At 42.0% G+C, this 26,644-nt stretch overlaps 1 protein-coding gene across 1 annotated transcript in view; it reads right to left on the bottom strand.

Annotated features, from left to right (window-relative positions):
• The window catches only part of Blm (BLM RecQ like helicase), an 84,372-nt gene that overhangs the window by 470 nt on the left and 57,258 nt on the right, over positions 1–26,644 (bottom strand). Inside the window, exons 15-21 of the mRNA XM_055623623.1 lie at positions 21,729–21,924; positions 16,871–17,061; positions 14,491–14,629; positions 10,945–11,144; positions 9,541–9,733; positions 6,367–6,489; positions 3,588–3,789 (exon numbers count right to left, since the gene is read on the bottom strand). Of these exons, the coding sequence (XP_055479598.1) occupies positions 3,588–3,789; positions 6,367–6,489; positions 9,541–9,733; positions 10,945–11,144; positions 14,491–14,629; positions 16,871–17,061; positions 21,729–21,924 (1,244 nt within the window). The remainder of the gene's footprint in view (positions 1–3,587; positions 3,790–6,366; positions 6,490–9,540; positions 9,734–10,944; positions 11,145–14,490; positions 14,630–16,870; positions 17,062–21,728; positions 21,925–26,644) is intronic.

Below are 26,644 nucleotides of genomic sequence, written 5' to 3' on the forward strand. Positions count from 1 at the left end.
AAAAAAAAAAAAAAAAAAAAAAAAAAAAAAAAAAAAAAAAAAAAAAAAGAAAAGAAAAGAAAAGATTAAAATTCTAAATGTGATCAAGTTAGCAGTCTTTTGTGTGCTAACTTGCAGGAGAACAAGCATGGTTATCTTTGGTCTTGTGTTCGTCTGCATTTTCTGTCTGGGGGGAGGTAAGTTTCCCTGTCCCACTATGCTATGCAAGTCTGCCCCAAATTTGTCTTTATAAAGTATCTCAATTCTGTGGCCTGTGACCAACCCACAGACCCTCTCTCTCCAGTCACATCTTCCACAGCCCACAGTCAGAACCCTCTGAATCTATTCTGACAAAAAAGGAAGTGAAGACATCTCCTAAAGACCCAAATCTCTGGCAATCAGATACCCTAGAATTACTACGCTGACACAATTCTGAGCAAGGCAGTTTTGTGGGTAGCGGAGATGGGACAAAAGCCTCTGGGTGGCCTTGTCCTAGGAAGGCTGCAGATGTAGCTCCTTAGGGAGGACCAAGCTGTCTTATGCAGTGGTCTGGCATGTGTCAGGTCCACGTAGCCTGCAGCACCTGCCAACTCTTCCTCATGAGGGCCCCGCGACAGCCTGCCTGAGTCTTGTACATCACTTCTTTGCTGACCTAAAGATAGCAATTTTCTTTCCCTTAATAAAACAAGAAGCAAACCACCCTGCCAGTTGGTTTACAGTGACAGTGGGCAGCCCCTTCAGAGGCTCTGCACACCCAGTGAGGTCTACATCAGTTCTAGAATCCAGGGCAGTCAGTGGCATCCCAGGGCACTCTGCTGGGGCGAGGTAAAGAGTTTTTCAACAATTTAAACCTCTTGCTGGAGGGAAGGCAATTTCACTGTAGATCTGGCAGAGAAGCAGCCTGAAGTTTCCCTATGCTGATTTCCTGCTGAGAAATGAAGCCTGGAGCAAAAACCTGCTGTTTATGTTGATTTACAGAATGAATCTGCCAACAGCAGCCTCCATTTCAACGGCTCATCCATTTTCCTCCCACTCAGAAAGCCCAGAACACACCTGGCTCATTGTGTGTCATCCTGGAGATATGAGCCCTTGTTGGGGGTGAAGGGCTCTGGCAAGGAGCCCCAACTATTCCCCTACTGTACAGGTGAGCAGCCTGGAGGCTGGAAATGTCCTCAAGAGTGGGCTGAGAAACCCAGAGGACCAGAGCAGATGTGAAGAAGGTGCTGATGGTGAAGAGCTGCCTAGCTGGCGGGCAGAAGAGAATCCCTTCTTAAACACACCTGGCATGGAAACTGGTGCTGACTGTGGGACACTATAATATTGGTTTTGCTTTCTGAGACAGGGTCTCATATAGCCCAGACTGGCTTTGAACTCATGTATGTATGTATGTGTGTGTGTGTGTGTGTGTGTGTGTGTGTGTGTGTGTGTGTGTATGTATTTACTTATTTTTGTTTTTCCATACAGGGTTTCTCTGCATAGTCCTGGCAATCCTTAGACTCAGAGATTTGTCTGCTTCTGCCTCTCAAGTGCTAGGATTGAAGGCGTGTGCGACCATGTGCGGCATTGAACTCAGTATGTGCCCACAGACTAGCCTGCGCTCTGATCTTCCTGCCTCCTAGCTCCCAAGTACTGGGGTTACAGGCACGGCCCTTCACGCCTGCTTTAGGTAGGAGTTTTACTCCGTATTAATGAGATTCCAGGCGACACAGCGAAGAGCTTCCCTCTCACAAACAAGCGCTGTGAGAATTAAATAAAAGGAGCCAGCAGCAGTGAACAGTGCTGACCTCCTTTCTTCTAACAAGCAAAAGTCAGATGACAGACTGCCTATATGTTCAAGGAGTGTCCACAGACACACACAAGTGGAAGCGCTCTGAGCAGTCATGCCTGGCCAGTGTCCAATCCCACCTCTGAAACTGACCAGGCGAGACTGGCCTCAGGCAAGCCCTTCCCACACAGGCCAGGCCAGTTTCCCCATCCTAAACCCACGGGGATTGGACTAGAAGCTTTTTAAGGTCTCATGCTCTGTGAACGACTAAGGAAATGAGTGTTTCCCAAGGGACAGGAATAAATGAAGGAAATGAGAAAATGTCCTCACTGAAGAATATCTGATGGTCACTTGCGCACTCAAAACCACAAAATTAAACCACCATTTACGAATGTCTTTAATTCTGTACTCTGGCAGAAGGGTTAGCACATGTAAGAAGTCTGTTTATGAATTTAACAAGGAATGACAATTTGGTGACACTGCCTTCCTTTTTCTTTCCCCACTCAATCTTGTTTTTATCACTCGGGAGAAGAGGTAGAAAAACTGCAAAAGCAAACACAACAGCTTGCAAAACTCACTGCAGCTTTGTTTCTCTTTTTCTAAGTGATTCTGTTATAATATGCAGTTCTTTGGGGGCCACCATCTCTGGATTGAAGGCAAAGAAGCAAGGCAGAAGGTAAAGGGTGTGTGGCAGAGGTTGGGAAAGGAGCTGTTGGACCTAGCCCAATGGTGGAGAACAAGCCTGCTGCCAAGACCTGGCCACTCTGCATTTACTTCTCCCTCTACAGACATGTTGCAGTCCAAAGACAAGCAAAGGGAAGGGAAGACAGAAACCACTTACACAGTCCCTAAAGAAACTTGGCTTGCCCACTGTTTGGAGTTCCTCAATCCTGTCAAGGCTATGAGGGCCAGTCTCCAGGGCATTGAAAGTGGTAGGGAGGTGGAGGGACATAGCTGGGCTGGCATGCTCATTTAGTATGGAGGAAGAGAGAGGTTTGATCTCAGCATAAACCAGGTGGGATGGCCCATGTGTACTGTCAGCAGTTGGAAGGTAAAGGCAGGAGTATAAACTCAGCGACATCCTTGGCTAGAAACAAGTTCAAGGCCAGACTGTGACACAAGAGACCCGCAGAGAGGCCTTATGGAATCCTGCAGCCAGAGGGAGTGCAGCAAACACCCAAAGATTGACAAAAGCCTGGAGAACACGCAACCCTTTGTTATTTACTCAGTGTATTTTTGGTGGAAGAGTACTTTAAGAAGAACAATTACCTCAAAACAAACAAAAATTTCGAGGTAAAGACAAAGTTCAAGAAGTATTTGCAAATTATATTGTTTTAAAAATCTGAAGCCAGGCTGTGGAGATGGCTCAGGGGTTAAGAGCACTGACTGTTCTTCCAAAGGTCCTGAGTTCAATTACCAGCAACCACATGGTGGCTCATAACCATCTATAATGAGACCTGGTGCCCTCTTCTGGCCTGCAGGCACACATGCAGGCAGGATATTGTACACATAATAAATAAATAAGTTAAGTAAGTAAGTAAGTAAGTAAATAAATAAATCTGAAGCCATGTTTTGTGGGTTTTTTGGAGATAGGGTTTCTCTCTGCATCCTTGGCTGACATGGACTCCCTTGCCTATGACTCCTTGAGTGCTGGGATTAAAGGCTTATGTCTCCGTACCCAGCTTGAAGCCATGTTTTTATTTTGGTTTAGGTCTTAACCATCAATCTATTAACTAATAATGGTAATTTAAGTAAGTGCTTTAAAGCAAACTAGAGCAGCTATGTGCACTTCTGTTCTTTTCCCCCTTCCACCTGATGTTGCAAAAGACATCAAAGAACATACCCCTTTGCTTTGAAGCCACCACAACTAGTTCTTCTCCTCTTAGGCTTTTGGGAGGCTGGCATTTTCTTCCTCTTTCTTTCATTTCTTGTTTTATTTGCAAAGTAGTGAGAAGATACAGGCGCTTGCTCCTCATCAGTCTCATCCAGGGTGCTCCCTCCAGTGCCTCTGCTGCCCATGAGGCTTCTGCCTGGGGAACTGTCCTCTGTTACAAGCAGGAAATGCAGACATTCACAAGTGACCCTGTGTTTGGAGCCCAATACTAGCTGTTTTCCTGCTGTATGGATTCAACATCTCAGGAGGAATCAAACATTTCTATTTTGAAAAGCTCAACTGTGTTCAATGGCAATTTATATTTAATGACAGAGAATCAAAATTCATTACTTAAAAATTTATGATAATTTTTATCTCAACTGGAGATGTCAGGTTTAGTCCACACACTGCTGCATGAGGCCTATGTCCATTCTACATTGTGCAAGCTAATCCTTGTGAATTGAAATAAAGGCTGCTGTAAGTGTTAGCCAATTTTATTTATCATTTTAAACATGCTGAGAAAATAAGTCCAATATTAAAAAGGAAACAAATTACGTTCTCCCTCATCTTTAAGCAACAGTCTTTTAATAAACACACCAGAAAGTTGCATACAATATTTACTCCTCACAGACATAAACCTTTTTTGTGTGTGAGTGTAATTGTTATGAACACTTCACATATCAAACAGGAAACTTGTCCTGAGTGAAAACACGGGTTTGCAAGAAATAAAATAATTTCCATCAGTATTTGCATCTTAAGGCACCTGAAAAGTAGAACTCCCCCTAAGGTCACACAATGATTCCTGCTCTACTTCCTGTCTGGTTTGGCACAGAACTCCCTCTGTCCAGCCTAGCTCAAAGGTAATGTTCTTGACAGGCAAAGCCCTTAATGCACAGGTTCAATAGCCACCATGCTTCTGACTACTTCCCTTAGCAGTCTGAGTCAGTTAAGTCCCCTTCCAAACTAGTTACCATATGACCATATACCATTATGTGTATAATTTCCTACCAAGACACTGTCAAATATACTCAGAAGACGCCTTTTATTGGAATAATTACTATATAAACAAATTTGAGAAAACCCTATTTCTTAGCACTTTGTTAAATTGTTAAGAAAATGCTATGAGCCAGGTGGTGGTAGCATAATCCCAGCCCTTGGGAGGGAGAGGCAGATGGATCTCTAAGTTCTACAGAGTTCTAGAACAGCTTCACAGAGTTCCAGAGCTACACAGAGAAGCCCGTCTCAACAAAACAAAACAACCCCCCTCCACGAAAATGCATTTTCGTGGGGGAAGAAATTGACATACACACTTATATCTCACCTTGCACTCCATTTCCATTAGCCTTGAGAACACTTTTTCTAACCCAGCTTGTTGGGGGAACCGAAACGAGTTTGACACGTGTGCCGGTTAGTTTTTGTCACTTGACATAGGCTAGAGTCATCTGAACAGAGGGAACCTCAACTGAGAGAGTGTTTCTATCAGATTGGCCTGTGGGAAATCCTGGGGCATTTTCTTTTCTTTTTGGTTTTTTAAAGAGGTTTCCCTGTGTTAGCCCCAGCTGTTCTGGAACTCACTCTGTAGACCAGGCTGTCCTAGAACTCAAGAGATCCACCTGCCTCTGCCTCTAGAAGGCTGGGACTAACAGTGTGCGCCAACACTGCCTGGCTTGAATTTTCTTTCTTTCTTTCTTCCTTTTTTTTTTTTTTTTTTTTTAAAGTTTTTCGAGACAGGGTTTCTCTGTGGAGCCTTGGCTGTCCTGGACTTGCTCTGTAGCCCAGGCTGGCCTTGAACTCACAGAGATCCGCCTGCCTCTGCCTCTCCAAGTGCCGGGATTACAGGTGTGTGCACTGCACCAGGCTGGCCTGAATCTTCTTAGTTGAGGAAGAGGAGGGCCCCAGCCAACCTTCGCCACGCCGTCACTGGGAGGGCGGTCCTAGGATGTGTGGGAAGGCAGGGTGAGCCAGCCAAGGCGGGACAAGCCAGTAAGCTGTGTTCCCTCACAGCCTCTGCTTCAGCTCCTGCCCTGGCTTCACAAAATGGACTATATAATTCAGGACATGTAAGGCAAGCAAACCCTCTGCTCCCCAAGCTGCTTTTGGTCATGCTGTTTATCACAGAGCACCCTGCCTCTTTACACCCTCTACAGCAAAATACTCCTTTGCTCTCAGTTTCCCTCAGCCAGTGACTTCTACACCAATGGCAGGTCTCATGGTGAGGCATCACAGAACCGACATAATGCAGCCTTTAAAAGCTAATGCTTTGATGTCCTAAGTCAGGCTCTTTCAATGACATGTTCATTTCCCCAAAGCATTTAAGCTGTACTCTAATATGTTATCTTAGACAATCTTGTTAGATAACATGTTCTTTCCTTAGATAAGGACACTGAAACACACAGAGGTTGTTCGTGTCCTGCCAAGAATCACATAGTGAGATGATGGTAGATCTGGAATGGGTCCCAGGGCTATGACTCCTTGGACACTTACGTGCCTTACCAAAACACCAATGTATAGGCCCATGGGCCCAGAGGTTCCAACCTGTGCTCCACTAGTAAGTTTAATGACTAGCTTCTCTAGAGGAGCTAAATCCCATGTCTTCTCTGAGGTGCCTGCCACACCCCCAGGGGCCGCACCTAGCACATGAACTTCAGTGTGACAGGTGTAGGATGCACCAACTACCTAATTCCAATTCAGTGAGATATGCCGCTTAACATTAAAACAGGTTTAGAAACAGGTCTGGTGGGATACTAACCTGGCAGTGTCCATTCTGAGTATTTCTGTAATACTGGAATCACTTCTGCACCATATTTTTCCAGCTTGTCTTCAGTAACACCATCAATCTGAAGCAAAACCTCAGGATCAGAAGATAAAGATTCTGTGTGTGGACATAAAATTAAGAATTTAAATTACCACTCATAGAAAAACCACTGAATTGATGCACATCCATTCATTTAGCTCATGTTTGTTAAGAGCCAGCTATTGCTGGGCACTAGGCACATGGGGAGTTTTCTAAACGGTAAAGTTACACTGGAAATGTGGCAGACAGGCCAGGGGGCAGGATCCACTGTCCAATTTCAGCAGCAAAAACACAGATGCCAAGATAGTGGTAGGAGACAGCCAGGTGCCTGAGGAAAGCTAGAGAGAGGGAGCTGTGCTGTGTGCTGACTTTCAGCACAGTCGGATCTTGCCCACTGTCCCCACTGCCTAGACTTGTCTAGCTTCAAGACTGATGTCCTGTATGTTACAAACACTCACATTCTATTTCCAGCTCTGACTCTTTCCCTGCACTGCAGACATGCACATTCTATCTCAAGAGACACACTACACTGATGCTGCCCGGCCCTGCCTCATTCCTCATCTGGTCAGCCCTATGCAGAGCGAAGTCACATGGAATCTGGAGCTCTGCAGAGGCAGCACAGGCACCGATGGCTGGACAAGCCTGTGGTTTAAAGGTCACCACGGCTGCTGAATGGAAAAGAGTGGAAAGGGGTGTTTAGTGGCTCTGAAGGAAGAAGAACGGAGCAAGCCAGAAGTAGTGGTAGAGATCAAGAAGGCATGGATTTGTTCTGAGACCAAGAGTGCTGGCTTTGGAGAGTGAGGGGGTGCTAATCCCTATGTCTCTGACTTGAGCAGAGGGTGGATTTCAGATCCTTTCCAGTCTGTGATTTTCACCTCATTCCTATGCTTAGAGGGAAAGCACAGACTGTGGGATAGAGCAGAAGTTTCATGAAGAGGGCTAGTGGGAAAAGAAAGAAGATGCAGACCCTATGACCCCTTAAAAGAACTGTATTATAACTACCGTATTACATCCAGTGAGCTGTTGTAGCTTTAGTGGTTTTGGAAAAATTAAAATTAAAAGCACACCATCCTCACATCTGGAATTAGGGAGACCAGTTAGGAAATTACATTAATAACCAAGGAAAAACCATCATTTTTCATTGGTTTTAAGTCACATACTGTATTAACTTTATTTGGGGGGGGAGGGTTTCAAGACAGCTACACACTGTTTTAAAATACTGCATTGCTGGGGGGGGGGGGGGTGGTGGTGGTGGCACATGCCTTTAAATCCCAGCACTTGGGAGGCAGAGGCAGAGGCAGGCGGATCTCTGAGTTTGAGGCCAGCCTGGTCTACAAAGTGAGTCCAGAACAACCAAGGCTCTGTTATACAGAGAAACCCTGTCTTTGACAAAAACAAAAAACAAACAAAAAATGAGTACTGTCGGCAGGTCAACAAACTCACTGTTGTTGGTACATCACAGAGTGGGTTTAACTACATAAAACATCTTTAGAAAGACTATTAGGGGATAGGAAGATGGCCCAGTCAGTACAGTGCTTGCTGCAAGGCACAGAATCAAAGTTTGGTTGCCAGAACCAATGTAAAAGCTGGGCATATAATTCTAGTGCGTGAGGTACAGAGACAGGGAGACTCGGGGCCTCCTGGACAGTTAGCCTAGCCTAATCATCTAGACCCAGGCCTAGTAAAAGACCCTTGTTGAATTAAAAACAACAACAACAAAAGAAAAACAAAAAACAGAAAAAAGTGGATGGTGCTTGAAGAACCACGAGATTGTCTTCTGGTTTTCACACACATGTACACATGCACTCCTTCCCCAAACATACATGTACACAGACATATTAGCATAAAAACATTGTAAATGTAGAAAGGCAGTGAGATCAAGTAGTAGGTAATACAACTGGCATTAATGAAGCACTGTCTTTGGGCTGGAGAGGTTCAGAGGTTCAGAGTACTGACTGCTTTTCCAGAGGTCCTGAGTTCAATTCCCAGCAACGACATGGCTCATAACCATCTATAATGTGATCTGAGGTCCTCTTTGGGCTTGCAGGTGTACATGCAGATAGAGCACTCATACATTAAATAAATCTTTAAAAAAAGTTAAAAAAAAATAAAGTACTATGTTTGAGAAATGACCATATTTCATAGTTTTCTTGCAAGCAACACAGAGTAATTTTTATGACCCCTAGAAGACGTTTAGAGTAGATAAAGCAACATCACATTTTGTCACTGAGACGTGCAACTTCCTGTTGTTATCTTCTGGTGTCATCGGAACGGCATCTGTACCGGATTAGACTGGTTAGGTGGGATTGTAGCTTAGCAGTTTCGTCAGTGCTTAGCACACATGGTGCATAGGGTTAAATTTCCAGTACAACAGCACCATAAAATAAGACCAAAATCCAAACCAAATTCCAGACTGGGGACGCCAGTGATGACAAGGAAAAGCAAAGACATGGCACCTGAATAGAAAATGATTTGATGGTAGGATGGGAATGGAAGAGGGGATGATTATGAGGTTGCATGACGGAGAAGCACAGACGAGAACACACAGCAGTCAATTACAACAACAACTTATTCTCCAGAGACCTCACCACTAAAATTCTGAGTTAAGCGATCTCAGCCCATGCAAATAACGCAGATCAGCAAATATTTCTTAGCTGAAGACACAGCAGTGTTACAGATACAGACTTAAGGAAGCCCAAGACAGTTTCTTTCATGTTTAGCTTCTCATTGCAAAGCACTTGTACAAAAATAGCTGAACATCATGAAGGAAAGCAAACTACACAAATAATTGACATCTGGCTTTATAGAAGGCAATTATTCATATCCTAACATTTAGCTTTACAGAAAAGCATAAAATTAAAATTATAGCACATATCTGAGCTGTATATATCTTAAATATTTTTATCTCAAGAAAGAGCTTAAATAGTGTCTCTGGGTTGAAAACCCAGAGATTAAACTGAAAAGAATTAAAATAGACCAAGAGTTGCAAATGCAGGCAGACCTCTTGTGAATTCAAGGCCAGCCTGGTCTACAAGTGAGATCCAGATTAGTCAGGGTGACATGGTGAAATCCTGTCTCAACAGCAACACATTAATCTGGGCCAGAAGAGCAAGGTGCATAGGCACTTACCTGCAAGCTTCTTGAGTGTGGCTGTATTAAAAATATTGAAGTAATGAACACCAAAAACTTTCCCCAGCAATTTGCAGACTTCTGTAAGTTCTCCAAGACATTTCTTAACTACCTCTTCTCTCTGGGATACTTTGGCCACTGAAGCTTTTTGTTTTTTTATACTGCTTGAATTTTCCGTTTCCATGAAGTCCACCTTAGTGATAAAGAAAGCAATCAGGAGTGAGCAAAAGCATACTTGTACTCAAGGAAGTTTTCTTCCCCAGTGTTTATTTTTTAAAATTTCTTTTCAAATTCTATTTATGAATATTTGTATGTATGTCATAGTGAATGTGTAGAGGTCAGAGAAAAACATTGTGGAGTTAGTTCTTTCCTTACCTGGGTTCTGGGGATCAAATTCAGGTTGCCAGGCTTGAATGGCAATACCTTTACCTGCTGAACCACATTGCCTACCCTTATATTTCTTTCCCACCAAAAAGTAGTAAGACCCCTTGTTGGAGGATGTTTTTGTGCACTGTTTATTCAAATGCTGATTTCTGTGTTGATCTGGTTGCAGGCCAACTTTGGCACTGCCATTATTATGAAGCAATTCCTGTCTTGGTATGTTGTAAACATTATTCTCCACCACCTTCTGATTGGTCAAATAAAGAGCTGAACAGCCAATAGCTGGGCAGGAGAGGATAAAGTGGGACTTCCAAGTCCAGGGAGAGGGTCTCAGGTCCCCATCAGAACACAGATGAAGAAGGAGCAGCCAGGGCAAGACTAAGATGGCATATACTATTCCAGGCCATTATTGTTGGGCTATAATAGCTGAGTATCTGTCCAGACATAGTGCCTGAAGCTTTTAATAAATAATAATAGGTCTCTGTGTCATTATTCAGGAGCTAGGGTGGGCATAGAAAAACAATACTCTTCCAGCCCCTTGGAAACAAGGTGTGCATTTTCTTTCTTTCTATTTCCAGGTCCTAGCACATGAGAGTGCTTCTTGATAAATATTTATTTATTAATTTGTGTGTGCATGTGCATACACCTGCATGCATGCCATGGTGTGTATATAAAAGATAATTTACAGGAGTCCTCTCTCTCCTTTGCCCATGTAGGTCCCAGAGATTTAAGTCAGGTCGTGAAGACTGGTAGCAAGTGCCTTTACCCACTTGCCGGCCCATTCATGCATATTTAAGGAATACAGGAAGATTTAGTAGTTTGAATATCTATTAAATTAATCTTGACAAATATCATATTAATTGGTTCAATTTCAAAATCTTTTTCCAATTAAGATCATATGTCCCTGAGGGAATGTATATGTAAATTTAATACCTAAAGCTTTGGGAAGAATAACAAACTTTGTCATGATATATTTTGGTACACTCACTAGAGAAAGTAAAACGCATATTTAAAATACCTTACCTTCAAGTGGCCACTTAGCACACTTTGGGCTTTAGTTCCTAGCATCATATAGGCAATTGGTTGGTCATTGGCATTGATATATAAGTCTTCATCCAAAATTTTGTCTAGGATCAGCTTTTTAAAAAGTCTTTCGGCATTGTGTCGTGAATACGCAGACCCCTTTCCAAATATTCCCGACTGAATCTTTGCACTCTTACTCCCTAATAAGGTTCAAAAAGTTAGGTAAGTATAGATGTATCATTATTTAGACAGAAGAGGCTAAAAAGTCATTCAAGGACATCTTTGGACAAACAGAAGGGATCATCTGTTCCACAGGAAACCCCACAGCACAAACAGACCCTCATTGCTGAATTATGAGCATATCTGAGGAGATTTCCAAGGTTTCTGTGGTTGCATGTTTTTTTCTCTTAGCACTAGGGGTAGAAGCCAGCACCTTGTGCACTTTTAAACTTCACTCCAGCCACTAGCTGCTCCTACTTTTCCCTGTTTTATAACATATGTTGACAAAAAAAAAAAAAAAAACCACAACAAAATTAAGCTTGGTATTTCAAAATGTTGCATTCAAAACTTATAAAATTATATTAGAAAAGTAGAGCAAAGAACTAAAGAATTCATGTAAGTGCTAACAGCTTTATATTATTGTTATACTTTGTATTTGTGTGTACTACTGACAAAATTACACAACATTTCTTTGTTGCTACCATACCCAACTCACAGAATTTTTAAAATTGTTTTTTACTTATTTATTCATTGTGTGCACACATGTGCCATGGCTTATGTTGCAGATGTTTGTAGACAACCTTGCAGGAGTTGATTCTCTCTTTCAACTACATGGGACCCAGGGATTGAACTCAAGTTCTCAAGCTGGGCAGTGGGCATCTTTACTTACTGAGCTACCCACCTTGCTGGCCCTCAAAGAACTTTTGACAGTTTTTTTCTAGTTCTGGGGCTGAACCAAACAAAGATCTAACACTTGCTAGACCTTTATCACTGAACTTCTTAAATATCTATTTACTTATAAAGCACATATTTAAGTCTGCATGTACTATTACGTTCTGATAAAGCATACACAAATTCCAAAACCAAAATGCAGTATCTCACCAGATTTCATAAGAGGTGACGATGGAAACCCCGCTCCTTTCTCCTGTCATCTGAGAACAGCACAGTGCTATTTTCAACTTAACATGGTTTTTAAAAGTGTAAAAAAAAAAAAAAAAAAAAAAAATCAAAGGCAGAGTCTCACTTTGTAGTTCTCACTGTCTGGAACTATGTAGACAAGGCTGGCCTCAACCTTGTAGAGATCTGCTTGCCTCTGCCTCTCAAACGCTGGGACAAAGGTGTGTGCCACTATGCCCAGAATTCAAAAAACTTTTTGAGACAATCTGCTACACAACCCCAGCAGGCTTGAAACTCAATATATATACAAGATGTTCTTTGAACTGGTGGTGATCTTGCTGGCTCTGCCTCCCAAGTGCTGGGATTACAGGCATGCTCTACTATGCCTGGCTTGACGATTTTACCCTCCTACTGTGTGAGTTACCACCTGATATCTATCAGGTAACACCCACTCATGATATGAAAGACAAAGAGTACTGCTCATATATTTATTGTTTTATTCCTTCCTTGGCCCTCAGGTCAGTGCCACAGTGTACTGCAGTAATATGCATTCACTTTCTTTTCTTTGTCTTTTCGTCTCCAGGGTTGCTGATAGCCACTTAGTGCCAGTCTAGCTTTATCAGCTGTTTTATCTTTCTAAAGCATTCAAGATTGTCTCTGAAGGAGTCCCAATATGTCTCCATGGCATAAAAATTTGAGCAGAAGGCATTTAAATTCCTGAAATCCTTTATCTGCCAAAAAAAAAAAAGATTCCCCCCAAAAACTCACTTTATCAAGTTGCTCTGAAAATACCAAAACCAAACCAAACAAAACCAGGGAAGGCTGATCTCATGAGCAAAGAAGAGAGCTCTCTACACCTCATTTAAACACACTGTCACAAAAATTTGTCTCTCCTCTAGTTGCCAAAGCGCTCATTTGTCTACCTAAAAGTCAACTGTTGCCCCCAAGTTAGCCATCCCATATTAAGATGAATATAAAACCCACATTCTAACTACCTTACTGCTGCCTCCCCATTAGGAGAAGGCCTTGCTATATAGCCAAAGTTGGCCTTAGACTCTCGATCCTTCTGCCTCAGGCTCCTGGGTGCTGGGCCTAGAGAAGTGGATCGCCACTCTCAGCTCCCTGTTTCTTTACTGTCACTTTAATAGGCACAAAAGACAGGCCATCATCTTAAACTGGAAGCTATGCGCTGGACAGATGGCTCAGCCTTTAGGATTACTTGTTCTTCCCAACTTCAGTTCCCAGCACCACATCGGGTGGCACACAACTGCCAGTAACTTTAGCTCAAGGAGCTGTCTCCCTTTTCTGGTCTCTACACATGTGTGTATACTCATACAGCAACAAATACATGAATTAAAATGGGGGGGGGGGTGGGAGAGACGGCTTTGCAGTTATTGAGTAGAGGCTATTCTCTTCCAGATGACCTGGATTTGATTTCCAGGACTCACATAGGCTTTAAAATGGTCAGTAACTCTAGTTTCTGGAGATCCGGTGTTACCTTCTGGCCTCTATGGACACCAGAAATGCAAATGATGCTCAATCATACATGCAGGCAAAATACATACAAAAAATTGATAAAGTAAATGTGACTACGTTCATGTGTGCGCAGGTATAGATGCATATGTTTGCATATGTGTGTGGAGGCCAGAGGACAGTCATGGGTTCCGTACCTCAGTTGCTGTCCACCTTTTCCCTTTTTGAGACAGGGTCACTGGAGCTCACCCAGTAAGCAGCTTGCTGGATCAGGAAGCTCAGGGATCCTTGTTTGTTTTCTCACACTGCATTTCAAGCATGTGCTACCACACCTGGCTTTGTGTGCAAGTGTCTGTGTGTGTGTATGGTGCCTGCATGAGTTCATGTACATGTGCAAGAGAGGCTAAAGTTAAGTCTCTATCTGAAGTTCTCCATTTTGACTAGAATGGCTAGCTGGCAAGCTCCTGGAATCTGTCCATCATCACCCCCACTCCTAGGGTTACAGGCGGGTACTGCTGGGCCTAGATTTTACAAAGGTATTGGGATCCAAACTCAGATCCTCATGCATTCTGTAGCAGCAAGCACTTTATCCACAGAGCTGCCTCCCCAGCCCAAGTTTGGATTGATTGATCGATTGACTAGTTTCTTTAGTTTTTTGGGTTTCTCTTTGTAGCCCTGGCTATCCCGGAATTCTCTCTGTAGACCAGGCTGGCTTCAAACTCAGGGATCCATCTGCCTCTGCCTCCTGAGGACTGGGATCAAGGTGTGCGCCACTACCGCCTAGCCTATCTGGAGTTCGTTATGACCAGCTCAGGTCTTTGTACCTTCTCGTCAGTCCTATCATCATCATCGTAAAGTAGAAACTCACCTCAGAGACTTTTCAAATTCACTTGTAATCACTTCCTTAGGTGTTCAATTTTAGCTGACATAATTCAAACAACAGAGTAGATAACTTACCCAGGAAAATGTCAACCAGCATGTTTAGAGTGAACCTTCCAGAAGGACCTGCATTTCTTGTTCCTGATGATAAACTGTGTTCTTGAACAAATCTTACAATATTTTTCACGTCATCAGTTACATCTTTTGTTTTATAATCCTATGAATAAAAAAAATTACCTTCTTTGTTACAATTAAGATGGGACCCATGTTACTAGAGCTTAATGTTAATTACGGTAAAACTTATAACTCATTTCCACACTAAAATAAAGATTAAAAAAATGAGGAAGTGTCAAAGGCGCATCCTTACATTATAGAATAATTAGGTCTCTATTGTACCCGTGTTGTTGCTGCATACATATATCTTGTCTTTTAACTATCTACCAGCACTCTCAGCTCCTAGGACAGAGCTCTGTCCCTTATGAGCAGATGGCCTTCGGGATGAAAAGCACTGTCTATCAATGCAGCTCACAAATTCTCTAATCTCTTTTCAGTCTTTGGTGCTGTTGTATTGTATTGTATTGTTTTGTTTTTGCTTTTTTTTTCTTTCAAGGTTTCACTATATAGCTTTGGCTGGTCTGGAACTGACTATATAGACCAGGCTAACCTTGAACTCCTAGATTCACCTCCTGAGTGCTGAGATTAACTATATGGGCCACCATACATGACAACCTCTTCTTTTCTAAACCATTTCCTTTTAGTTCCTTCTCCTCATTTCCTCAGTGTTTGCCTACCTTTTAAAGTCCTCGTTCCTAGATGATCCTTCTGCTGTTATCTACCCTAATTCGCCATATTGGTGAGTACCCTAAATAGAGCCTGTCACAGACCAGGTGCTCAGCAAGTAAGTGAACTGACAGCAGCATTTCTAAGGTGAGGTGGGTGAAAAGGGCAATGAATCTACAGATTTCACAAAGAGGAAATTACTCTCTGTTCTTCTTAGTTCTACATATTTCTTTTTCCTCTCCCTCCCTCTCTCAGTTTTTCAAGACAAGGTTTCTCTGGCTGTTCTGGAACTCACTCTGTAGACCAGGCTGGCCTTGAACTGAGATCCACTTGCCTCTGCCTCCCGAGTGCTGGGGTTAAAGGTGTGCACCAGCACCATCTGGCAGCAACACTGCTTATTACTCTGTATTACGTCTGCTTCCCTTCATCGGGTGTTCCTGGCACACTGAAGGTAGTTTAAGTACTACAGCAAGTGTGCAGAAGTCTGCAAACAGTCGAGGCATCATAAATATTAAAACATGGAACTGTAAGCCAGGTGAAATGGCTCAATGGCTGTAATATCAACACCTAGGAATCTGAGGAAGAAGGAACATTGCAGATTTGAGGCTGCCTGGGCTATCCTGTGGGTTCTAGGACAGCCTGGGCTACTATTCTAGGTTGATCTCTATTGCTGTGATAAAATGTTTTGAGCAAATGCAACTTAGGGGTTATTCCAGTTTACAGGTATGTCTATCCCTGAGAGAAGTTAAGGTAGGAACTGGAAGCAGAAACAACTAGAGGAACACTGCTTACTGGCTCATATTTAGCTTGTTTCCTCCCTTCCTAAAACTTATTTATTTGTTTATTTATATTTTATGTGCATTGGTGTTTTGCCTGCATGTGTATCTGTGTGAAGGCATCAGAACTTCTGAAGCTGGAGTTACAGTCAGTGGGGAACTGCCATGTGGGTACTGGGAATTGAACCTGTGTCTTCTGGACGAGCAGCCAGTGCTCTTAACTGCTGGCCCAGTTAGCTAGCTTTCTCTCTAGGCCCTTAGCTAGCTTTCTTATATAGACCTGGATTATCTGCCCAGGGAATGGTGCGGCCCACAGTAGGCTGGGCCCTCCTATATAAATTGACAATCAGGAAAATCCCCTACAGACATGGTCACAGACTAATCTAACCTGAGCATCAATCCCTCAATCGAGACTCTCTTCTCATATGACTATAGGCTATGCCAAGTTGACAGTTAAAACTAACTAGGGCAGCTATAAAGATCTTATCTTTTAAAAAATAAAATAAAAAGAATGAGGGCTTGGGAATATAGTTCTTTTGTAGAGCACTTGCCTAGTATGTTTGAGGCCCTAGGATCAATTCCCAGTAGTGGGGGGTGGGGAAAGGAGATTATGTGTTTGTGAAATTGCCATAATATAAGTAACTAATGAATGAGTCTAACAGTCTCCAGGGTATCTATCTAAATTTTTTTGGGGGGGGTGATGGAAGGGGGAACAGGTTTCTCCATGTAGCCAAGGCTGTACTAAAACTCACTCTACAGACCAGGCTGGCCTCGAACTCAAAGATAGGCCTGCCTCTGTCTCTGAGTGCTGGGATTAAAGGTGTGCGCCACTGCTGCCACCACTGCCACCAAAAGCACCCCCACCCGGCAATTATTAAGTAATTTTAAATGACATATTTTACCTTTGTTTTACAGCAATTGTCACAAGAAACATCTGGGTGTTTCTTACAAAACTCAGGGTTAAATCCTTTTTCACCAAAGTAAGCTAAAAGCTGTATTCTTCTGCATTCTGTTATGTTTTCGCAGTAATGTACCATGCTATATAAATTATTGAAGTGCATTTCTTTTGTATGATAGTTTCCATCTTTTTCCACTAAAAGAGATGAAGAGCAGAACAAAATAACATTTTATAGTAGAATGCGAAAAGAATATAAAAACAGTATTTAGAGCAGATTAATATAAATTTCTTGTCTGTTTTTTGAGATAAGGTCTTGCTATGGTTAGAACGGCATTAAATAACCCTGCTCCCTTGGTTATTCATGTGCAGACCTGAGCCACTGTACTCTGCTAGATTAAATACTAAAAAAGTAAATTGCTATGAATGATGTGGTGTCAATGACATCCTTTTAAATTGCCATTTACTGATGTTTAAGTTCACTTCTCATAGTTTTAACTTTAAAAGAATGCTGTATTTCTTTTCCTCCTCTTTTGAGGTAAAGTGGCACACTATTCTCCAAGATGACCTTGAAATTGTGGAATACTCCTGTCTCAACCTCCAAAATACCGGGATTACTGGCATAAGCTATTTCACACTAAAATGTTTATTTTTTTTCTCAATTCTCTTTACATATTTATTATCTCCAGTGATGGAGGTTTGTGTTATACTTTCTCTCTAGGCAGACATGTGCTGAGCTGAAGTCTGGAAGAAGCAGGCAGTCCCTATAGCTTAAGTCCCAGAGAAACTAAAAACTTTTAAAACTGTGGTCAAGAATCCAGGGGAACTCTAGGGAACTCAGAGACAAGAGTCCTCAATTTAAGGGAAACAGCACTACCTACATCTGTATTACCTAAACTAGTTATTTGCGGTAGTTCAGGATTTTAACACTGTAATAGATTATATTTCTACTGGAGTCATAAATTTGTGAAGTTGGAATTTCTGTAGGTGTTGTATGATAAACGAGTAGTGCAAAAAACCAAATGACAAGCATGAAGGTACATGTCTGTAATCCTAGCACTTAGAATTTGTTACGAGCTTGGGTGTAGAGGTGACCTTCCCTCACACTGCATTAAGGTGTGTCTCTGTATATTCCACTGCTAACTGTTGAACTGGTAGTGAGTTAAATGCTAACAGATTCTCGTATTGTCATTGCTACTGAGGAATCTCCTGCTGTGTAAAAGCCACTCCCCAGTTATCTCCGATTGGTTAATAAAGAAGCCCAAAAGCCCATGACTGGGCAGAAGAGACAGTAGGGAGGATTTCCACTCCCAGTCTGGGGGGGGGGGGGGGCCCAGACAGGCAGGCAGGTAGGTAAGCAGACAGACAGACAGGGAGAGAAAGAGAGAAAGGTAAGAGAAAAGAAAGGAAGAAGAAGAAGGTTGCTGGGTCCTGAGGAGTCACCATGGGCACAAGGATGGAGCAGGAGGATGGGTAACATGGCACATGGCTCTGGAAAGTAGGCCAGGCTAGCACAGATGGGTTAATATTAATGTGACTCTATCTAGCTCAGTGCTTTAAACCTTATTAATACATGTATCAAGCCTCTGAGTCATATTTGGAAGCTAGAGTGGGCGTAGAAAAAAAAAAAAACATATTTTCAACAAGTGGATTACATAGTGAAACCCTGTCTCAAAAACAACAAAAACCAAACCAACCAACCAAAACAAACAAACAAACAAACAAACAAACAAAAAAACCTCAAAAAACAACCAAAACCAGGACTAGCCAGGCAAATTGGTGCATACCTTTAATTCCAGTGTATATTTTTCCATTAGTAGGCAATCATGGTTACTTAAGAATCAAATTACTATTTTTCTTCCAGTTTCTGAGTATTATTTTTTCAAATGTTTGCTAGGGTATCAAGATTTAAATACTTAGGCTTAATAATACAAATATTTTTAGAGTTATGAAAGGTCATGTCTTTTTTTTTTTAAGATTTATTTATTATGTATACAATTGTGTTTGCATGTACACCTGCATGCTAGAAGAGGGCACCAGATTTCATTTCAGATGGTTTGTGAGCCACCATGTGGTTGCTGGGAATTGAACCCCGGACCTCTGGAAGAGGTCTTAACCTCTGAGCCATCTCTCCAGCCTCCAAAAGGCCATGTCTTAAGAAGCCTATTTTGAGTTGAAAATATACATGGGACAACCCACTTAATGAACCTTTCCTACTGAAGATCCCGGGTAAGTAAAACAGCAGACTGAAAACTGTTGGTTATTCACCCTTGTGGTTGTAAGGCTAACTTCAAGCTGAGGCTGCCAGCACCCAGATCACAGGAGAAGACCAAACTGTGTAGTGGAAGTTTTGGTTTCTTTAAAAACCCGGTTAAGTTACATTCGTGTTTTAATCCCAAGTGTGGCATATGGGGCTGCTTTTACTTTGTCGACAGCCGATAACTGTCTCATGCAGCTAGGAGAAGGGTGTGGTGTTTGCCAGCTGCAGATAGTTTAATTGGAAGACTCTGAGAGGGTATAACTACCACAGCACAGAGAGGAGAAGAGAAGGCTTGGAGGGAAACTCCAAGAAGGCTGCTGCTTCCCATGCTGTTGCTGGCTCATCCTTCTGCTGTGTTTGCTGTTGCTGGTTTGCTGGACTGCTAGATACCCTGAATTTGCCCCAAAGAACCCTACAACCCTAACCAGCCGGAAGTAACCAAAGAGAACTCCTCCCCCTTTCCCCACTAACCTTCTTTCACTCCTACTTAGTGTTGGGGTGTTGGAAGGTATAAGGAGAGATAAAGAGTGGAGAAGGGAGGTAGAGACATAAGGAACCCCAATGAAAATAGATTTTATAAAAATGCTGACAGAACTGTATTTCATTAGCACATAAAAACTTCAACATTATGGTTTGGAGAGATGGCTCATGGTCAGGAGCACTTGTTTGCTCATGCAGAGGATGTGGGTTTGGTTCTCAGCACCCACAAGACAGACCGCATTCAGCTTAACTCTAGTTTCAGGGAACCCTCTTCTGGTTTCCACAGGCACCAGGCACACAAGTGGTTCACAAATACATTCAGGCATTTCCACATAAAATAAAAATTAGAACCCTCCCCCCAAGCCTCACATACCAACATTAAAAATTCAAAGTATGGTTCAACTGAATGTATAAACCTATCATAAAGCTGAAATCAGTCAAGCCACCATAAATGGAAGACTGCTTATCCAGGTTTTGTTTAAAAACACAAATCAGCAAAACAAATGTAAACAATTCATTGTTTTGTGCTGAGAATAGTCATGGTACAGTGAAAGAATCATACATGGGCTTTGCAGTTAGATGAACTCGCATCACATTAGGGATCTGCTGCTCACTAGCTCCATAGCTCATTTTCTTCTCTGCAATGAGGTAAGTAACAGTCTTTTAGAGTTGTGGTAAAGATAAAATGAGTTGATAGGTAATAAAGCATTTACAACAGTATTCAGTGCAATCCCAGCACTGAAAAGACTGAGGCAGGAATCACAAGTTCAAGGCCAATCTGAGTTACAAACTGAGACTATATCTCAAAAGGAAACCACCACCACCAACAACCCCTGCCCCCAACAAACAACCATAAGAAACTAAATTATGAGAAGTGCAAATGAAACAGCAACCTCCCATAACTGCTCCCTCAAGTATCTTGGAGGGAGGTTACAAAATCTTGTAGCTCACTTTTTTCATAGGCGTTACTATGGCTAGTGTCATTTCCCATGCTCAGTACCTGTGCCAGCATAAATAAGACCCCAGACTCAAAAATATAGGAACAGGATTACAAAACATATTTAACTGTCATAACAGGAAAAAATAAAACTCTAAAATGCAGATTCATTTACCTAAGAGAGTTAAATTTATCTGATATACATAAATGTACAAATGCTGAAAGATATCTGTACAACGCTGTCCAGTACTACACGGTGGTAACAGTGAAAGATAATAAACTTAAATATCTATTAAGAAGGGATTGCAATTTTCTGCAACATTATGTAACTGGAACAATTATACAATATATATATTATAGACTCAAGTGAGTCTATAATACAATTACATTTTATTTACTTATAAAATTACATTATCTATGTGTATGTGTGTACAAATATGTGTATGTATGTACATGTGCTATCTCATAATGTGTGAAGGCCAGAGGACAACTTTTGGGGGGACTGAACTCAGGTTATTGGGCTCAGTGGCAAGCATCTAACCACTGGGACATCTCAAAGACCACTCATTTACATTTAAAAACACTTTCATTCGGGAAGGGTGAACACCAAATACAAGATGCTCTCCGTATCTAATGGGAAAGATAGAATAGACGGTGGCTACACAGGGGGTTCTTGGCTCTACTGCCCCTCCATTCCTCCTATTTTCTTCCTCCTCTAACACTGGGTCTCACCAGCCTCCCTTGCTCCTTCTGTGACAGGGTTTCACTATGTTGCCCCGGTCAGCCCCATACTCAACTCAATTCCTAGGCTCAAGCACCACTCCCACTTCAGCCTCCACAGCAATATGCCTCTACCTGGCTTTCCCTACTCCTCATTAACCTGGATGGCAGTTCATTATTTCCTCTTTTTCTTTTGGTCTTCCTGGAAATGGTGTTACATGTAAGGGTGCATAAAACTCGGCCACTATCTGAGATTTAGCCTGCCTGGTCTGGAATTGCTCTGCTTTGTGCTTTTCAAACAATACTGTACTACCTTTACAATGAACTAAAACAAACTCTACAATATAGGCGAAATGACTCTATTTTTCTATGACTATTTAATGAGAACAGGACCAAATACTACAACAGGAGGGTAGACTGTCCTCATGAGATGGAACCTGACGGAATGCCATGTGGTACTTGGCTTACTCATTATAAGTCTCTTCAGTCTGGTGACATCATGATAGGCATAGAAAAGCACGCAGTGAGATATCTCCCCATCTCTTCCAGCTCGGCCAGATTCTTGGTAGTAACCCTCCACAGATTTAGGAAGAGATGCATGAATCACAAATCGCACATCAGGTTTGTCAATTCCCATTCCAAACGCAATTGTTGCACAGATAACCTGGTATGAAAAGGAAAGAAAGGAACACTTTAAGAATAGATACCTCCAAAAGCCCCATCCATTATCTTAAATAACAACTTAAAAGAACTGCACACAACAGTATCTAGCATGACCAAGGCGAGATTTTCATATTGGTAACTTGTGAGTCCACTCAGATCCAAGAAGGTAAGGAGATTCTCGGGGTGGCAGGGTCTTTCTGTGTGACTTGGTATTACCTCCAAAGGACCAGAGTCAATCGCCATCAGTCCTTTGTCGGCGCTCTGTTTCTGATAGGCGTATGTGGTGGGTGCTGCTCACATATAGCCACGGCATCCAAGGAAAGGTACATAAGCAAGTCTTGGGCTCCAGGGTAGTCTTGAGCCCTCAGAGGTAATTGCTGCTCGCTCTTCCCATGACTCAAAAATAGTGACATTCTCATCTCCTCTAGTGCTTATCATCAGTCTTTGACATGGTACCCAGTGATCGTACACTAACTTATTTTATTCAACATCTGATTTCAAAGTGAAAGTTTATGAAATTTTAACCGCAGATAAAAGCCTAAGTTGCTTATACAAAAAGAAAACACATAACAAAAACCATAAAAACAGAACAAAACAGGAAGGCTAGGAATTGTCCTCCTTGACTCATACAAATAAATTTTATTTGTATTGCTGCTCTGCTACTGTGTACATCTGTGTGGTCATCTGGAACTGGATCACCTGGAACTGGAATAGACAGTTGTGAGCTACCATGTGAGTGCCTAGGATTTGAACCCAGGTTCTTTGAAAGAGCAGCCAATGCTCTTAACTGCTAAGCCATCTCTCCAGCCCAAAGATTTTTTTTTAAATATTTTATTTATTTATTATTTATAAAGTATTCTGCCTGCATGTATGCCTGCATACCAGAGAGGGCACCAGATCTCATTATAGATGGTTGTAAGCCACCACGTGATTGCTGGGAATTGAACTGAAGACCCTTGGAACACAGGTCAGTGTTCTTAACCTCCGAGCCATCTCTCCAGCCCTCATACAAATTATTTAGTGGAAGCTAGGCAATACTTAATCTTCAGGAGCTTGGCAAATTTGTTTTGAAGACTATCTATTTCAGGCCTGAAGATATGGTTCAGTTGTTAAGTGTATACTTCTCTTGCAGAGAACCCAAGGTCAGCTTCCAGCACCCATGCTCACAATTGCCTATAAACTCCAGGTGATCCAATGCCCTCTTCTGGCTTCTGAGAACAGCTGCATTCATGTACACAGAATTAAAAATAAAATAAGCCAGGTTTTGCAATCAGCTCTCCAAGTGTCTCTGATTCTAGCTCCGGGGGAAATCCAACATCTCTTCTGGACTGAGGGCACCTGCATTCACATGTGTATATTTTAAAGCTGCCCCCATATACACAGTTAAAAACAAAAAATAATACTCCCTAAAAGAATATTTAAGTTGAAAATCTAGGACTTATTTGATCAAGGCCAAAATACTTTGTTTAGGCAAAACTACATGATACAAATAAAGTTCTCCTTTTAGCACTTATGAAAAACTGACTTGCTATTGCAAGAACAGCATTTCAGGAGTAGCAGAAACATCGAGTAGTCATACTAAGGGTGATGACATGATGTTGCCACGATGAGTACAAGAGGAACTCCAACCCTTAGGCACAGGGTCAGCACATCAGGACAGTTATCAGCACAGGCTGCTCTGGCTTACTTACTTACATCTATACTTAGGGCTCTTTGATGAAAAGGAAACAGCCCGAGAAAGAGAAAGCTTACTGCAGCCTTTCATGAGAGGGGCAAAAGGCTGTACAAATGAGAGATGCTGGCCCATGGCAGACCCGAGTGGCCTGCAGGCTTCTGTGCAGCAAGCTGCAGCTGTGAGGGACATGGTACAACTTATCAAGAAGCCGGGTAATGCCAATCATTTTTGAAAGTTCTTCTTCCTTTTGTTCTTATTTACGACAGGCTGTCATATGGCCCAAGTTGGCTTCAAACTTATAAGCTTCTGGTCTCAGCCTCCCTAGTGGGATCGCAGCCATCTACCAGGCTCAATTATGAACACTCATAATTGGAAGAAATGATTTGCTGAATTCTGACCTCCTTATTTATATGGTTTTTTTAAAAAATCTTATTTATTTATTCATTCATTCATTCATTTTGGAGACAGGGTTTCTCTGTGTAGCTTTGGCTGTCCTGGACCTATTTATTTACTTATTTATTTAGTTAGGTTTTCTTTTGGCTGTCCTGAACTTGCTTTATAAACTGGGCTGTCCTTGAACTCACAGAGATCCGCCTGCCTCTACTTTCCCGAGTACTGAGATTACAGGCGTACACATCTGTGCCCGGCTTTGTGGTGTTTTTAAAACTTTACGTTACATTTATTCTTTTTATTTTTTATTGATTTTTTTGAGACAGAGTCTCTATGTAGTCCCAGAACTTGTTACGCAGACCAGACAGTATTCTAATTCACAGAGATCTTATTTCTTCTACTCTCCCTAGAGCTGGGATTAAAGGTATGCACACCACACCTGGCTCATATATATACTTTTCAACCAAAAAATTTTAAACTCTTATGTTTTATATGCTGAAGATACAATTTATGTGGTTGTTTACCTTTTATTTTCCCATGTGCAAATGCTTAGGTTTTAAGACATTGCCAGCAATTCTTTTCTTCTGGGGCATTTTTCAGCTTAGTTTCTCAATTACTCAAGAATGTATACATAAGAAAACATCAATCACAATCAATATTTTATACTTAAGCTCTATTTAAAATAAAATTTACTGTGCGTATGCACACACTGTTGTGTGTGGTCTATGATGTGACGTGTATTCACAAGTATGCATGTCTAGATGGCTACGTGTGCTACCTGGTAGACATATGTGGTGCACACACACGAGTATGTAGGTTTGCCCACCTATGTGTGTGCATGCAGAGACCACGGCAGGACAATGGGTCCTTTTCTGCTGCTCTTTGCTTTCCTGCCTTGGGACACTGTCCTTCACTGGAGGAAGCTGGCGAGGCTGGCCAGCCAGTGAACTCTAGGAATCTGCCTGTCTTTACTCCCAGTGCTGTTACAGGCATGCACAACCAAGCCTGGCTTTTATTTCCTCCCCCCTCATATGGGTGTGTCTGTACAGTGCTTGTGTGTGGAGGCCAGAAGTTGACTAGGAGTTTTTCTTGATCACTCTCTACCTTATATGTTGAGGCAGGGTCTCTTACCTGAGCCCAGAGTTTACCTACACATAGTTAATCTGGTTAGACAGCTTGTCCTGGTGACCCCATGTCCACTTTTCCAGTTCTGGAATTGGAGGTGAGCATTTATATAGGTTCTGGGGATCTGAACTTCAGTTCTTATACTAGAATACTGAATACTTTAACTACTACACCATCTTTCCAGGCCCTTGTTAAAAATTATTTATTGAGCTAGGTGCGGTGGCACACACCTGTAGTTCCAGCACTCGGGCAAGAAGAGGCTGGAGAATCTCTGTGAGTTTGAGGCCAGCCTGGTCTACAAAGTGAGTTCAGGACAGCCAAGGCTACATAGAGAAACCCTGTCTCGAAAAACAAAAACAAACAAACAAACAAACCAAAAATTATTTATCTATGTAGCCTTCATACTTACTACAGATCAGGCTGGTCTGGAACTCATAGTAAACTTCCTGACTCACAGACATGTACCACTAGACCCAGCTCTATGTTGTATTTTATTTTACTACATTTACTTATTATGTGTCAAGTGTGTGTGTGCATGTGTGTTCACATATGTGCATGTACCACATTTCATGTGTGGGAACTGATGCTCTCCTACCACGTGGGTCCCTGGGATCCAACTCAGGTGGTCAGCAAACACCTTTACTTAATCAGCTATCTCTCCAGCCCTGTATATTTTATTTTAGTATAAAAATCTTAACTGAGCCAGGCAGCGGTGATGCACACTTTTAATCCTTGCACTTGGGAGGCAGAAGCAGACAGATCTCTGATTTCAAGGCCAGACTGGTTTAGAGTGGGCTCTGGGACAGCCAGGACTACACAGAAATCCTGTCTTAAAAAACAACACAGATAACTTTTTCTATCTATCTGTCTGTCTTGTCTGTCTAATCTATTAAGCGATCGATTGACTGATCTACCCACCTATCTTTTTTTTCTTTGAGACAGGATTTCTTTGTGTAGCATTGGCTGGCCTGGACTTGCTTTGTAGATTACGCTGTCTTGGAACTCACAGAGGCCTGCTTCTGCTTCCCTAAGTGCTGGGATCACAGCCACCACACGGTGCAGCTTTTTATTTTCAAAAATTACAATGCCAGGCATGGTGGCACACGCCTTTAATCCCAGCACTTGGGAGACACAGGCAGGCGGATCTACATGGCAAGTTCTAGGACAATCAATACTATAGAGCGACCCTGTTTCAAAACAAACAAACAAACAATACTTCCTAAGCCCCCAAACAAAGAAAAAAACTTTGCACACATGTGTGTCCACAGAGGCTGGAACTGGGATATGAGATTCCCTGGAGTTACAAGTGGCTGTAAGCTGCCCGACATGGGTGCTGGGAACCAAACATGGGTCCTTTACAAGAGCAGCATACATTCTTAACCACTGAGCAACCCCCTCATTTTATTTATTCACTCATTTATTTGTTTATTTATTTATTCATCCACTCATTCATTTATTCATCCACTCATTCATTTATTCATTCGTCTATCTATCTATCTATCTATCTATCTATCTATCTATCTATCTATCT

The sequence above is a fragment of the Psammomys obesus genome, unplaced genomic scaffold (assembly GCF_907164565.1).
Source record: "Psammomys obesus unplaced genomic scaffold, mPsaObe1.curated_primary_1811, whole genome shotgun sequence".
Taxonomy (NCBI): Eukaryota; Metazoa; Chordata; class Mammalia; order Rodentia; family Muridae; genus Psammomys; species Psammomys obesus.